The sequence below is a fragment of the Micromys minutus genome, assembly GCF_963924665.1.
Source record: "Micromys minutus genome assembly, chromosome: 1".
NCBI lineage: Eukaryota > Metazoa > Chordata > Mammalia > Rodentia > Muridae > Micromys > Micromys minutus.
In genome coordinates this window covers 75,318,535-75,334,330 of record NC_137969.1, presented here as the reverse complement: position 1 = coordinate 75,334,330, position 15,796 = coordinate 75,318,535, and the positions used below count along the sequence as shown (strand labels likewise).

Below are 15,796 nucleotides of genomic sequence, written 5' to 3'. Positions count from 1 at the left end.
CTACATCCATATTAGACATATAACTAGCAAAGTAAGACCACATGCCCAGGTATCATTGCAAAAATAAACAATCTGAAAGGCCAGAGAGTACATCTCTCTGCATTCTAAACCTTCCAGTCCTATGGGAATGTTCTCTAGTGAAAATTACCTAGTTGAACCCCAGGACACACCTTAAAAGAAGAATCATAAACTTCATCACAGGATTTTTTAAAAGGCAGAAACAGCACAATGAGAATAAATACATTGTACTGGCTGGTTTTGTGTCAACTGGACACAAGCTGGAATTATCACAGAGAAAGGAGCCTCAGTTGGGGAAATGCCTCCATGAAATCCAGATGTAAGGCATTTTCTCAACTAGTGGATCAAGGGGGGAGGGCCCAGCCTACTGTGGGTGATGCCATCCCCAGGCTGGTAGACCTGCGTTCTAGAAGAAAGCAGCCTGAGCAAGCCAGGGAAAGCAAGCCAGTAAGTGACATCCCTCCATGGCCTGTGCATCAGCTCCTGCTTCCTGACCTGCTTGAGTTCCAGTCCTGACTTCCTTTGGTGATAAACAGCGATATGGAAGTGTAAGCTGAATAAACCCTTTCCTCCTCAACTTGCTGCTTGGTCATGGTATTTTGTGCAGGAATAGAAACCCTGACTAAAATATACATTGAATGGCCTAGAAAATACAACCATAAGGTTGATTGAAATGAGTAAGGCAACCCAGAATTTGAAAATAAAATTCAATAAAGGGATAGAAATACTGATAAGAACTCAAGCTGAAGGGAAGCCTCACAAGAAGAATGGATCAAACAAAAAAGAGAATATCAGGTTTCAAAGATGATCTCCAACTCCAAGAAAGAAAGAAAACATAAGGAACTCTTCCAAACCTCTTCCATGAAGCCAGTTTCTCTGTACTTGCTGCTTCCAAGAACTTGGGCTGATTGGCAGAATGATGTCAGCTAAGACAGATGCATGTGCTGAGGCATACATGGAGCTAGGCTTATAGAGCTATCTGTGCAACGTGTATGTATCTCCTGTCTTCACTTCACTGAGAGGCACAGCTGAAAACTTCTGGTGTTCCTCCTGGTTCCTGCTGCTGACTCCAGCCAAGGCTGAGTTGTCTCTGCTAGGTCACATCACCACTGTTGCTAACCCCACTCTCTACTGAATTGGACTGCTGGTGTATCTGTGAAGTGCTTGTGAGTGGATTGAGCTACTGTTGCTGACCTATGAACTGAACTGCCAATTTCCAGACAACACAGAAAGGAATTGAGCCAAAAAACCTTCCTAAACAGGTTCACTTTCCTCATATCCTTTTCTTCCCCACTATCCTCTGATGGTGAGTAACACATTTAAGAGGCATCATTAAAAATAAGGCTTAGGACCCTGACTCACAACAACAGTAACTGTGTGACTCTATTGAAGTCCTTGGTTATGGCTACTCCAAGTGTCAAAGGAGCAGAGATCCCTTGACCAGATGCCCAATAAAAGTTATCAGTTGATATTTATTTTCTTAAAGGGAATTGTTTTAGTTAAAAGCCCAAAAGGTTTTTTGTTTTTTGGGGTTTTAAGAGGAAAATGAACTTGAATTGTATTAATATGGTTTGGGGTGTTTTCTCTGGAAGACTAAGCTAGTCTGTGAAAATAAATCTCTGAGGCCTATGATTATTTGTATGTATACATGCGACTTGGAGTAAATAACATAAGCTCTCTTGTCTCTCCCTTTGGCCTTTCATCCTGTTAACTGGTTTTATTTGCCAAAGTCAGATTACTTCAAAGATTATTTAAAATAACAAGTCATCATTTTAAAGCCTTCTTTTCTTATTTGTAATCCAATTAGTCCACAGGTGTCACTGTAAAGTTTCCATTTCATAATGAGAAAAATTAAGTTATTATTTTAACCTCCCTTGTAACAGATACTTAATATCTTTACTGTCAGTAGAAATAGTAGTATATTTTCAAATGCTTTGAAATTGCCACTTTTGTTCTAGTACTCAGACTTTAAGGCACACCTATCACACGACTAGAAAGTATAAGTCTTTGCAGAAAATAAAACAAAACACAACAAGCAAAAATGCTAAGATCTTCTCCAACCACAATTACTTTTAATCTATGAAATAGTTTCCTTACAAATTAAGTAGTTTTTAGGAGTGACATTTACTATTGATGTGATGTTTGTTAACAGGACTGTAGTCAGAAACAAAGTTGGGCTTGTTATTTTTCCAGAAATTGCACAAAGTATCATCATTAAGAAAAGGAGGAGAAAGATTTGTATCCATCTTTTTGGGACATGTAAGGTGAGAGTGAGGTCTCACAGTTGGAGAATCTGTGGATGTTGTTGGAAGAGCTTGAGATGTTCTCTAGTAAGCGGGTAATTCCTCGTCCTCGAACGCTGCTGTTAGGGCCCGAAATTTTCACCCCAGATGGATAATAACCTAAGGTAGTGAAAAGATAATAAAACAGACATAGTGATTTTACATGTGTATTATAATGAGGCACTTCAGTTAACAGTTCTGTATGAATGAAGTGGCATATATACCACTGCAGGACTCTCACTAAGCCACAATTAAAAGATGATGAGCAAAAGGCAAGTAAATGGGTGAAGAAGAGTACTACTTCCTTTTGTTTTTGAGGCAAGAAACCCCAACTGAAGTTCTTTAGGTACCATTGAACATTTCATTTAACTGGCTTTTGAAATTTCTCATCTCCCCAAAAGACATCATATATCACATTGAAACTATCAAACTGTAGTTACTATAAGAAAAACAGGGTTTCTTAGAAATGTCCTGCTCAAAGATCTAGGGGATGCTACATAACATTAGGGACAAAATTTTACACACATTCAAAATATTTTAACTGTTATTTCAAACAAAATACTCAATTCAACAAGTTTCTTTACTCAATTCAACAAGTTTCTTATATCCTCATGGCCACCTGGAAACACCCTGGGGTCTCTGTGAAGTTTAAGGCATCTTTATAAACTAAAGATACTCACCAGGAGATGTGTTTGATCTTTGTTCCTGATTGTAAGAGTTGAAATGACAAAATCCTGGACTCTCAACTCTTAGCTTCTGTGAAAGAACAGGAAAATAACAGAAAAGATGTTTACTCTTATCAATTATTAGATGGCTTACTTTAATTCCAGATTACCCAAGACGTAAACATAATTATTTCCACAATTATGTTTTCTGTATGGGAAGAAACAAGATGCACTCTGGGGACTTCTGGGTCACAGGTTTCAGAGTTTGGCTTAAAAAAGTATTAGATTATAGTATATTTTTTGGTAAGAGTGATTAAAGAACAGGGCTGGCAAAGATGCTTGTGCCAAGCTTGATGACCTGAGTTTGATCCTGAAATGTACATGGTCAGAGAAGAAAACCAACTCCTACAAGTTCTCTGATCACTACACGACTACAGACACAGACCTCCCTCCCCCATACACAGACATACATACATACAGAGACAGAGAAAGAAATGTAAAAAAAAAAAAAAAAAAAAAAAAAAAAGAAAGATTTAGAATTGAGAGAGCCCTAAAGATTCAAGAAACATGTTTTTGGTCAGTGAAAGAATTTTAAATATAAAGAGATTTCAAGAGATTTCATTAACATCAGTAATGAACATCAGAGAATAAAGCAGAAGCAGATGAGTGAATGAGGTGGTAGGAATATAGAAAATCTTTCTGTGACTGCTTCTGTTTTCCTGGAGAAGTAGAAGCATCAGTATTAGTTAGAGCAAAGGTTGGGGAAAGCTGACAGAAGTGGAAGAGACTATAGAATGATGACAGCCAGGCAATGCAAATGAGTTGATGAAGCTGATCGCAAAAGAAGTTTAGGAAGAATAGTCATTATGGTGGTGTGGAAGTTTCTCTTCCCTTTCTTTCACCCTTCCCCTACGTGTGTGTGACTAAACCCAGAGACTTGTACATATCATGCAGGTACATTCTTTCCCTTGTTTTATTTAAGTTTGAGAACAAATAGTCTCACTCAGCTGCCTAGCTTGCCCTTAAACTTGCTATGCATTCCAGCCTGGCCCTGAACTTGTGATCTTTGTTCTCTAGCTTCCAGAGTGGCTGTGATTATAGTTACTTACTACCATACCTGGCAGCATAGTAGTTCATTCTAGATTCATTTTAATTCACACATATAAGGAGTAGAGTAGATGAAGAGTTAAGATTTAATCAGGATTAATCTGTCAACTAAGTATGATGAAAACAAAAGGATTAATGGAGTTTAGATAAAGGAGTAGAAAAGAGACTAAAACTGTGGCAAAAAGAAAATATGACCAAGAGGCCACAACTTTAGACATGCAAATGGTGCCCTAGGATTATTCAATGTAGTAGCTCTATAAGGGAGCATAAAACAGAGGAGCTGTAAGTAAGTGAACTATAAGTCACAGCAGAGGTCATAGAACTGCTGGTACTGGGTTGCTCTAGGATTGTGGAAGTCAGAAAAGAGGCCACCTAAAGCTGAGATTGGGAATAGATGATCCTGGGTGCAGGATACGATAAGACTTATGTGGTATGTGGTAGGAGGAGTAAGAAACGGAAACAACAGGGAGCTGGATTACTTAGTGAAAAGTAAAAAAAAATGTTATTGGAAAACTACTTGCTTCTTTGGTTCATTGTCACTCCAATGAGGAGTCCCACCCAACTAAAGTGCCCACTAATTCCCTAGTTGAGTTACCAGGTACTGCTGCCTGGACAGCATGAATTTCAAAACTTGGAAATTTTAGAAAGAAGGTCTGAGGAAGCAAAAAAAAAAAAAAAAAAAAAAAAAAATGAAGATATTACCTTGACAACAAGATAGGAAAATATATCTTCACTTGAAATTGACAAGAAAGAAATTACTTAAAATCAAACTAGAAGTAGGAAAGGAAACAGACTTTGAAGTTAGATACATCTAGGGTTTTGCTGACAACAGAGATTTTCTTACCTGGTACCGCCCTGCATCCAATACAACCATTTTGGGTGTCACACTATTGCTGGCCTCATAGTCTTGTAGTGGTACATGAGCTCCAGTGAGCTGAATTCCAAAGAGAGTGGCTAGAGAATTACTGATGCAGTACCTTTAAAAATGAAAGACACACTTCACTAAAGCAGCTTTATTTGAAATTTTCCAATAAAGAAAGCATCTCAGAGGTATTATTCTAATTTGAAGAAAAATCTAGAGATTGAGAGAGAAGAGATGGGAACAGGCAGCATTTAAACCATGATCATTATTACTGGGCAGCCTTCTCCTAATTACTAGATAAAATTTCAGGTTTGCTACAGGGTATGGGAATGAGGGTAAGGATCAGTAGAATTCTCCAGTGTTTAAAGAGAAGGCAGAAGGAGAAATGAAACCACCACAATTATCAGTGCTGCCAGAGCACTCTGAGCCTTAGGGCTTGTCCTAGCCCTTCAGTTGTCAACAATTTGATATATAGCCCGGAGAAGCCTAGATCCAGGAATTGCCTAGTTATGGTCTGTGGGCATTGTCTTTGTTGTTAATCAAATTGGAGTTACCTATTTGGCAAACGAGCTTTAGACTACAAAGAAACCCAGCTAAACATGAGCTTAGGGTGAGCTATCAAGTAGCACTCCTCCATGGTTCCTGTTTCCTGCTTGAGTTCCTACCCTGACACTCCCTCAATGATGGACTGTGGCCTAGACATGTAAGCCAAAGGCATTTTTTTCTCCCTTAAGTTGCTTTTGATTATAGTGCTTGTCACAGCACCAGAAAACAAACTGAAACAGGGCTGTAGGTGCTTTCACTCCCTAACAAGAACAATAGTTTACAATTTTAGGGCACCATCACAAGAAAGTGATATTCTTTTGAACTGCCTCTACTTAAGGGGCCCAAGAAAGAAAAAATAAATACTTCTGAAGAGTCACCAAAATTGTTCAGTAAGTAGTAGTGTGGACAGAACAGTAAAAGTAACATAAAAAAAACCAAAACTTTAGTTTTCTTGGGCTTCCATAGGGAAGGTGAACAGACACTCTGGCTGACAAGAGCAAGCACACTGGGCAGAAAGAATTCTCTGCAGAACTCCTTCCCATACTTACGCGATCTTCTTGCAAACAGCTAAAGCACAGAAGAGAATATCATTTTCTTCATGCCACTTGCATCTGCATAAGAAAAAGGACTTTAATAATAAGTTGTCGAGGACAGAGTGTGTGATAAAGTCTCAAGTTCCATCCCCAGTACAAGAAGAAAAGCTGCACTAACTGAAGTAGCTAAGCCAAATTAACTGTTTAAGGGCTTTTAAAAAAATATGCTGTATTTCCAACTCTACTAGCTGAGATATTCTAATGAAAACAAATACTATTATTCAAATATTCTTACTTTTAACTTTTATTTATTGTTTGTGCTTATTTAAATATTGAGTATGCTTATGTGGAGGTCAGAGGGCAACTTGCAGAGTTGGTTCTCTTCCTCTGCCACATGGGTTTCCAGACTCAAACTCTGATGGACAAGCACCTTTACACTTACTCAGCTATATTGATGGTCCGTAAAGATTAATTTAATACAGATATTAAAGTAGAATTGTATGTTACCTCCTCCAGTAAAATTCTTCATGTGAAAACTACACAAAACTATACAATTAAATTTTACCTTAAGATGAGGGTTTCAGAGGCACAGTAGTAACTAAAATTAACATATTCAATCACTAAACATGGATTGCACACACTCTGCCAATGATCTAGGCATGAAGGACACAGAACTGAATGAAATGGTCTCAGAACACTTTTTTGTAGTGGTGAAGGAGGATCAAAAGACTATGGCAGTGAAGACGAAGCAGTAGCACCAGTGTAGAAGAGAGTGACCAGCAATGGCACCATTGAGAAAGTGATGCTTGAATGAGACCAAAGTCAGACAAATGATTCACTCCAGAACTACAAACACAGGAACAATATGGCTGTGTTTTCCACCAAGTACCATCTACTAAGACTCAGAAAGGTATTGCTAACAATACAAAGCTTGCCTAAACGTAGCAAGAATCTTCATTTAAAGCCATAAAATGCTATTCTGTAACTATAAAAAGTTATTTGTGCCAAGTGACAGTTAACTGTAGACTATCTAAAATCAATCTAAAAACTCCCCCTGTATTTCCAAAGACTAGTGATACAATAAATGTGATTCATAAAGCTCTAAATTAGACTTAAAAACTAAGTTTGTAGATAACCATATAGGATTAGTAAGTGTTTCATTAGTTTTGCTCCTTGTTTAGATTTCAGGTCATGAGGACCTACCCAGATACATGTTTTCTATTACAGATCAGGTCTGAGATACACTCAAGGGGTTAGAAGAAATGCCTAAGAGTTAAGGGCAAAATGTGCTTCCAGAGAACAAGTTCAACTTCTGGAATTCATGTCAGACAGCTTACAACTGCCTAAAATTCCATCTCCAGGGGGTTCTGAAGCCCTCTGAATGTACAAGCACCCATGTGCACAAACCCACATATAGATACATAATTAAAAATAACAAATCAACCTTAAATAATGTACTCAAAATATTAAACAATATATGAAAACTCAAAATCTCAAACCCCCAAACAAAAAATTTTCTAAATCTATGGTTACCCTACTATCTATGGTTATCCTACATAAAGTGGTGCTGTTTAATCTGCTTTTACTCGTTAATCTTTCCCCACTAAACCAAAACCCCTAAAAAAGAGTCTTTTGTGGTTAAAAAAAGTACCTTTACAAAACTATTGGAAATCAGATTTGGTTTGTGTCATTTAAAAAATTAAATGTGTACCCATGTAAGGAAGTATAGGTACCTATGGAGCACAGAGGGTCAGACTCTGGGATTTTAGTTACAGGCAGTGTGAGGTGCCCAACATGGGTTCTCGGAACTGAACTCTGGTCCTCTGGAAGAGCACTATATGCCATCTCTAGCTCCGCATACACTGGTGTCAATTTACCTACTGTGTACTCTTTTCAAGCTTCTGATGTTGCCTCACACTATATGATATATATATATATCATAAAGGTATTTGCATTCCTTTTTAGTATATGAAGTCCTGATGACTGCTTCTGCCCCTATTTCAGATTACACTCTTCCTTCCAAGGAAAACATTAAAACTCACATCATCCTACAGTTCTCTATAGTCTAGTGAGACTCGCTCATATTCCAGAATCAATGCAGGGGTTGCTGTCTCATGTCTTCTAATCAGTCTATATCACTACCTACAAAAATTCTGTTTAAAAAATCAGACAAAATATTTACTCCATAAAGTATTTCATAATTTTAAAACCATTACAGTAAAGTAATTTGTCTACAGTCTGATCAAACATCAGTCTTTGAAAGCTTTTTAAGGTTCCTTAGAAGTCCCTTTATGTAAGAATCTAGTATCTTCACTTATCTCATTGTTGCTATTGGAAAGGAGACTGAGGTTAAAGATTATGGCCACAGTTGCCCACATTTCTTACAGAATCTAGGGTCTCATGTATTATACAAGATCTGCTCAAATGTTTGTTAAACAAAGAAAGCTCATTTAATTAAACTAAGGATGAAATTTTAAAGTGATGTCACAATATAAAACCTCACCTTGACTAATTCCGGGTTACATCCTGTTTTACATGTACTTTTTGCTCATTTTAACTAGTAAGACCTTAATACACACTATCAAACCTTTGGGAAAAAAAGCCAAGCACTGACAAAAATGTATTCGTATACTTTTATGCAAAAATGCTTAAAATTTATTCATTTATCTTTGTTTTTTAAAATAAAGTTGTTCAAAAAAATAAATAAAACTACTCTTGCTAAGACTTTAAGCTGGAGAATTAAATACATGCATATATTTATTTCTTGTCCCCAAAGTCTTTTAAAAATGAGTCAAGTAGATGCATACAGCAAAGAAGAACTACAACAGGTTTCTCTATAGCAGACAACCTAACAACACTAGGAATAGATGAAGAATGATGGCTCAAGTCACTGCCTTCGTAACCCACAAAATAGGCATAGAAACATCTACCTGAAGATCGGCCTTATCAGAACTTTCCACAAAGTATATGTACACAAACCAAGAAAGGAATGATGCAGGTTAGGAGGCTGAATTTCTTTTCAAAGAATTGTCAGTTGTCTAACACCATGCATGGGAAATTAGCTGACTGCTCTTAAATTTAGGATTCTGCCTCCAACCTACCAAGCTCTTTTGTTGGTTTCCCCTTCAGCAAAGCCTAACTAACTGGTAGTTCTCACTAAACAAGATGGACCAAGCTTCATTTCTAAGCATAAATAGAACTAAGGAGAACCAGAAATTTAGAATTTACATTTCCAAAAAATGAGAAAAACCAAGGAACAAATTCGAAGGAACAGCTTTGCAGTGGACTGTGAAGTTACTGCATGCAGCATGGTTTCGCTCCTCACCTTACTAATCTTCATCATGGACACTGTCAGTGACTGTAATTTGTGTAACATAGCAACTGTAGGCTAGAAGTGCTGACATATCCAAACACAGCTCAGCCCAAGCTTTATTATAGTGATGACAGAGCCTATTAATAAAGGTTCTGCATTGAGTCTTCTTGCTCAGCCTCTGTAAGTGATCTCATCTACACACTGTGGGCTCATTAGATGCTTCACCAGGCTCCCAGCATATTCTAAACTTGACTCTTCATGCTTTGTCATTCAGTTTCTATTCTCCCTCAATTTGTCTGCTTTTTACCAATCTAAAACCACCTACTCCTGTCTCACTGTCGCCATCCTAGTACCAAGTCATTTGCCACTCATCTAATAATCATAGACTCAACACCTTTCTTATTTCCTTTCAATACATCTCTAAAAAACCTTACAGAGCTAATCAATTTTCTTTTCTACTTGGTAAATTAATATTTCTAACAAGGCTCTTTTTACTTTATATTCCGTTTGCTTTTACTCTTATCTTTCATATTATGATTAGTCTTCTTGACCATTCATTTTATAGTTTCCCTTTTCACATACTTCTCAGTTGATTTCTTTAGCATTTATTACAAGTAAAATGTTAATTTTCTTAGAATTACTTACTGCAGTGCCTTAGCTTCATGAAAGCAGGGGTACATTAATTTTGCTCTGTGCAGGAAAGATGTGCAGGAAGCTTTGTTTTGATGGGGGCTGTAGCTGGCCTGAACTCCTATGTAGATCAGGATAGCCTTGCACCTCTACCAATCCTCCTGCCTCTGACTCTGCATGCTGGGGTTAGTTATGTGTCACTATGCCTGAATCAGTATTTGCTGATTAAATAATGGTTGTGCTGTAGACCACAGACATTGTATGTTAACCCAACGACTATTGGATAAAAAACATTAGAACAGGATAGTTATTATAATTTAAATATCTGAGCCTCTAAAATAGTACATTCCTTACTACCTTATTACTTAAGTACTAAACTACATTCATATAAAACCTGCCCATCTTTTCTACACTTTAGGAAAATGTTTTATCAGCTATTTACTACTAATTCTTTTAGTCGGTGCTTTAGAGAAGTGTTTAAAAATTAGCCCTCTTGCCCTATATTAACAGTTTCTAACTAGCTTCTATAATTTATTAACACTAAACTCCCTCAAAATCTCACTACTTTTGAGGTGCTCAGTGACAGGGAGAGACATGTGGTTCCAGCTTTCTCACTAAGTTGGCTGTAGTACTATGTCATTAGTCTCTCTGAACCAACCCTATAGCATAGGCCTCCAAAAAGTCTTACATTAAAGCTATCTTAAATATTGTTGAACCTGTATTTACAAACTAAACATTGTATTTCTTTTATTATAAAGACCTTTAACTGATGCTGGAATTCATCTTACACAGAAAGATAGCATACAGTTGCCATTAAAGTATATGGAATAATTACCATGATCTAAGCTTACAAACTATAAATTTTAATTAAAAAATTGTATTTTGGTCACTATTTCAGAATTTTAGAAAGCATTTTGTCTCTGAAAACTTTTTATTGATCTCTCTGGTAAGGCGAAAAGGCCAGAACAGAAATATACACCAAAGGTCAGCTGTTTGGAAAAAAATACCAGAAAACATTGGGAATCTTTTAAAAACAAAGTGCTAGTTTACCAATATTATCATTGGCACAGAGGATAATACTGAAAATATAGACACCAAATACTTCTGGATGTAGTTCTAGAAATACTTTGGCCAGTAACTTAAGTAACTGTTGAGCTTATCCTAATATCACGAACAACACTTTACAGATCAACAAGAACAACAATGACAAAACAACAAAACAAAAACCACCACAAAACAAGGTTCTACACTAACAATATAGAAGCTAGAACACTAAAACCCTATTATAAAGAGAAAGCTTTATATTTCAATGGAGAAATTTATCAGTCTCTCATTTCAAGTCTTAACTGTGGAGTTCAGAAAGTGCTGTAGGGAAGAGAGAAAAAGGAAATGGGAATACCTAAGACTAAATTTAAACCATCCCACAAAGAGGAAAACCAATCGAGATAAAAACTGACCTAAGATACTTGGGCAAGGCAAAGGCCCATCTGTCAAGGGCCCTTAGACACTGGATGGTGGTGATGGGAAGCCCAAGGAATAATAAACTTAAGATTCTGTATGACCAAATAAAAAAACGGAAAATCGCTACCAGTCATTTGTTAGTGGATCTGTATGTTGGTTGCTGCACTGACAGAAGAGGGAGCCCTTGAACTGAACTTGTCAAAACCACTACCCAAGAGACAAAGGAAACAGCAGGCCTCATCACAGAAAGCTATTAGAGCACAAAGAAAATAATGAAAACACTTATAACTTCCAAAAAACCCCATGGAAATTCTAACGTAACGTTCCACACGGAATTAAATGTTCTTACACAAGCATGTGAGGACATGGAAATCGGAATAAGAAAAATTTTAAACTATAAGCAATTTAAAAAATGGGAAATAGAGTTGACTAAGCTCAGAAATCAGAACAGGGAAAATATCCTAAATAGATTACAAACTTCCCAAAGAAACAGATTCATCCTGAAAGAGAAACCAGAAAACTGTCATGAGAATAAATGATTAAAAAGTAAAAGAGAAAGTAATTAAAGTGAATAATAATAATAGTGACACTACAGAACATACATTACAGGTTTCCTTAACAAAAATTAAGAGTGGAAGAAAGATTTCTACCTGAGAAAAAGCTCTAGAAACAGATGCCAATTTTTGCATACTGAAATGGCTTATCAGACACTACATAAAATGGAGCTAACTAATACACCAAGAGGAGCTACTAATACAAAGGATGGCAAAACAGTAAAGTCTTTGAAGTCTCTAAGCTTAAAAAAACCCATATAGCTAAAGCTAAAAATACTATAAGCTTTGCAAAAGGAATAAACAACACAATGGAGTTATATTTTCTTAGGAATTCACAGACACAAAGTGTGACTGTGGAAATCTTAACCATGGGGGTGGGGGAGGCAGGAAACAAAAACCATACAAACCAGGAAATACCTTTTAAGTCACCCTTCAACTTATTATACAACAAGATATACACAAACTTTTTAATGTACAGACACTTTAAAAAAGCAAACAGCTGTCAACTGTTTGAAAACAAAACGGCAGCCAACAGATTGGGAAAAGACCTTTACCAACCCCACATCTGATAGAGGCTTAATATCCAAGGTATACAAAGAACTCAAGAAGTTAGACAATCAGAGAATCAAACAACCCTATTAAAAATTGAGGTACAGAGCTAAACAAAAAATTCTCAATTGAAGAATATTGAATGGCTGAGAAGCATCTAAGGAAGTGCTCGACATCCTTAGTCATCAGAGAAATGCAAATCAAAACAACCCTGAGATTCCATCTCACACCAACCAGAATGGTGGATCAAAAACTCAGATGGCAGCAGATGCTGGTGAGGATGCGGAGAAAGAGAAACACTTCTTGACTGTTGGTGGGGTTGTAAACTGGTACAACCACTCTGGAAATCAGTCTGGTGGTTCCTCAGAAAATTGGACATAGTACTACCTGAAGACCCAGTTATTCCACTTCTGGGCATATACCCCAGAGATGCTCCAACATACAACAAAGATACATGCACCACAATGTTCATAGCAGCCCTATTTATAATAGCCAGAAGCTGGAAAGAACCCAGATATCCTTCAGTAGATGAATGGATACAAAAATTGTGGTACATTTACACAATGGAGTACTATTCAGCTATCAGAAACAATGACTTTATGAAATTCTTAAGAAAATGGATGCATCTAGAGAATATCATCTTGAGTGAGGTAACCCAGTCACAAAAGAACAGACATAATATGCAGTCACTGATAATTGGATACTAACCCCAGAAACCTCTGAACACCACAGAAACAACTCACAGGCTATATGAAGCTCAAGAAAAACAAAGGCCAAAAAGAAAAAAAAAAGCTCCAGTCCTTCTTAGGAAAAAAATAAATGTATAGCACCCTCTCTGAGTGTGGTACACCTGGACCTTAAATCATTAATAATCCAAGAGTTAAGATAACAGCCTTGTGGCAATTTTTGTTATTCACAGATCATTGTGCTTAATCTATACTCAACAAGAAATCTGTTTCCATCATGTTACGTTCTGTCCTGCATGTGCTTTATGCTTATGGTAACTAGTGGGATTTCAATGCATGCTATCAAACCTCTAAAAGAATTAAGTACTGACAAAAATATTCATATAATGTTATGCCAAAATGCCTTTAAAAATCTGTATATGTATCCCTCATTTTTTTAAAAAATAAAGTTGTAAGAAAAAGAAAAGCAAACAGTTTAATGGGACACATGGTAAAACACTAGTTCCAATAAATGCTATATCAAGAGAACAAAGAGTAAACTAAAGAGTAAAAAAAATCTGCAGACATGGTACCATGTGTCTACTTCCACCCAGCACTCAGGAGGGTGAGGCAGAATGATCTGCAGCTAAGGTGTTCCTGCCAAGGCTCAAGTGCCACCAAAGGTCCTCAGTTTAGTGGTTCCTGGGAGGTTTATTTAGGAAGCAAGGTATAGGATTTGGTGGTGCCTACCTTTAATTCCAGCGCTTGTGGGCAGAGGCAGGTGGATCTCAAGTTTAAGGCCAGTCTGTTCAACATAACAAATATGGAAGATATGGTTTCTAGTGAGAGCTTCAGAGCTTATGTTAAAAAGGAGGATGGTGAGTGAGATGCCATCAGGTAGTTGAGGCTAGTGTGTGTCTGCTAAAACAACTGTTTAGCAGCAGTGCCCTCCTCTTTAACTTCCCAGTGTTGAGGTAGTACGGTTTGCTTTACCACACACACTCCCACTACAAGGCACTGCCTGAACAGTCACAAAAGCCAAGGGCTAATTGATCATGGACTTGAGCCTTCAAATCAAAACCATCTTTCTTTACATGGCTGATTATCTTGGGTGTTAATTTCAATGAAAGAAAACTGACTAGCTAACAATCGGTGTAGGTCTTATGGATAGATTCAAATCCTATAACCCCAAAGAGAATACAATATTCTCGTGTGTTCATAAAATAGATTATATACTGTTATAAAAAATAATTACCATAGTGGTTTTATATAACAATCAGCAATGTTCAGTTTTAATGCAAAGATCTGTCTGTAATTTATGAAAAAAGAAAAAGAAAAACAGAATCCAGAAAGGCCTTTAATATGCTGCTCATTTAAAAGGCTTACAGTGACTTTATTAGATTAGAGAATGAATTAAGCAGTACTTAGTCAAAATGACATTTCAGTCTATAGGATGTTAGAAAACACTGAAATTTTAGAAATAAAAATTTGAGGCTTCCTTCCTTGTAGACATCTCAAAACATTTAAAAATCTATTATACACTATATAGTTCTCCAAAAATATACAAATTACCAAATATACTGTTAGAATTATGAATGTAAACCAGTTTCCATAGAAGAAATAAAATTTACAAAGAAACTGCCCCTCATTAATGTACCAATATTAGATCTACAAACCATTGTGAGAAACATAAATATACCACAAAGACAGTGTTGATTTGAACAAAAAAATAATACTTTTGTCCTTGGACATCAGTCAACATTATAAAGAGTCAGTTCTCCCCAAGTCAATTTCTAAACCTTCGTAGGGTTTCAGTGAAGTGAGTGACACTTTTGAATATGCATTGTTAGAAAAATGCTAGTGCTTTATACATCCGAAGGCTAATTAAACCAACCAAATAGAGGTGAGACTAACATGAGATATAAACAAGCACTATTGTGAAGTGGTGAAAGAAATAACCTAAGTCACTTTGAGAAAATTCCTGAGACTTTATCCTCAGACTAAAGTCAACCAGAAATGAGTTCTGAACTGCCATAGTTCCACCAACATTCAAACTTCTGTCAGTATATCAAAGACTCAAACAGTAAGACATATATACTCAACAGAGTTCTCATTCTTAGCACTATCTGCCACTGAAAGGAACAAAGGTCTAGCAAATAAACTGCCAATCCAAGGGATGAATGGAACAATGAAAGATGAAGCCAGAATGTACTAGAAAACAAAAAGCACTTGAGGGACCAGATGCTGTGAGAAAGATATAGAGACCACTGTCTGAAGGAACCTCTTCGGGTCACATATGCTATTAGAGCTTAAAAACCAGCTCTGATACAAAGTTTAACTCAGTGAATAAAAACAGACCCACACAGGTCTATACTCACATAAGAAAGGGAACAAATGAAGAAAAGTCTTTATTATAAAATTCTAACTAAGAAATACTGAAGGAACAATGAAAATAAATCAGTTTCACAAGCATGGGAGGAGCCCTTTTACCTAAATTATCACTGGATGCCAGAACTAGTATTTGACTATTTAAGGAATTTCATTACTTGCAAAATACTTTAAATAACTTTTGTTTGGAGATTGGAACTTGGGCCTTATATTTTAGGTAGCA

General features: G+C 36.7%; 1 protein-coding gene across 3 annotated transcripts in view; it reads right to left on the bottom strand.

Moving 5' to 3' along the window:
• Window positions 1-2,232: 2,232 nt before the first annotated feature.
• The window catches only part of MAEL (maelstrom spermatogenic transposon silencer), a gene marked incomplete at both ends in the record, with an annotated part of 31,330 nt that continues 17,766 nt past the window's right edge, over window positions 2,233-15,796 (bottom strand). For all 3 annotated transcript variants that reach the window (XM_080929429.1, XM_080929430.1, XM_080929431.1), the window contains 4 exons: window positions 2,233-2,420; window positions 2,981-3,056; window positions 4,917-5,049; window positions 6,029-6,091. In XM_080929429.1, coding sequence (XP_080785555.1) covers window positions 2,233-2,420; window positions 2,981-3,056; window positions 4,917-5,049; window positions 6,029-6,091 — 460 coding nt within the window. The remainder of the gene's footprint in view (window positions 2,421-2,980; window positions 3,057-4,916; window positions 5,050-6,028; window positions 6,092-15,796) is intronic.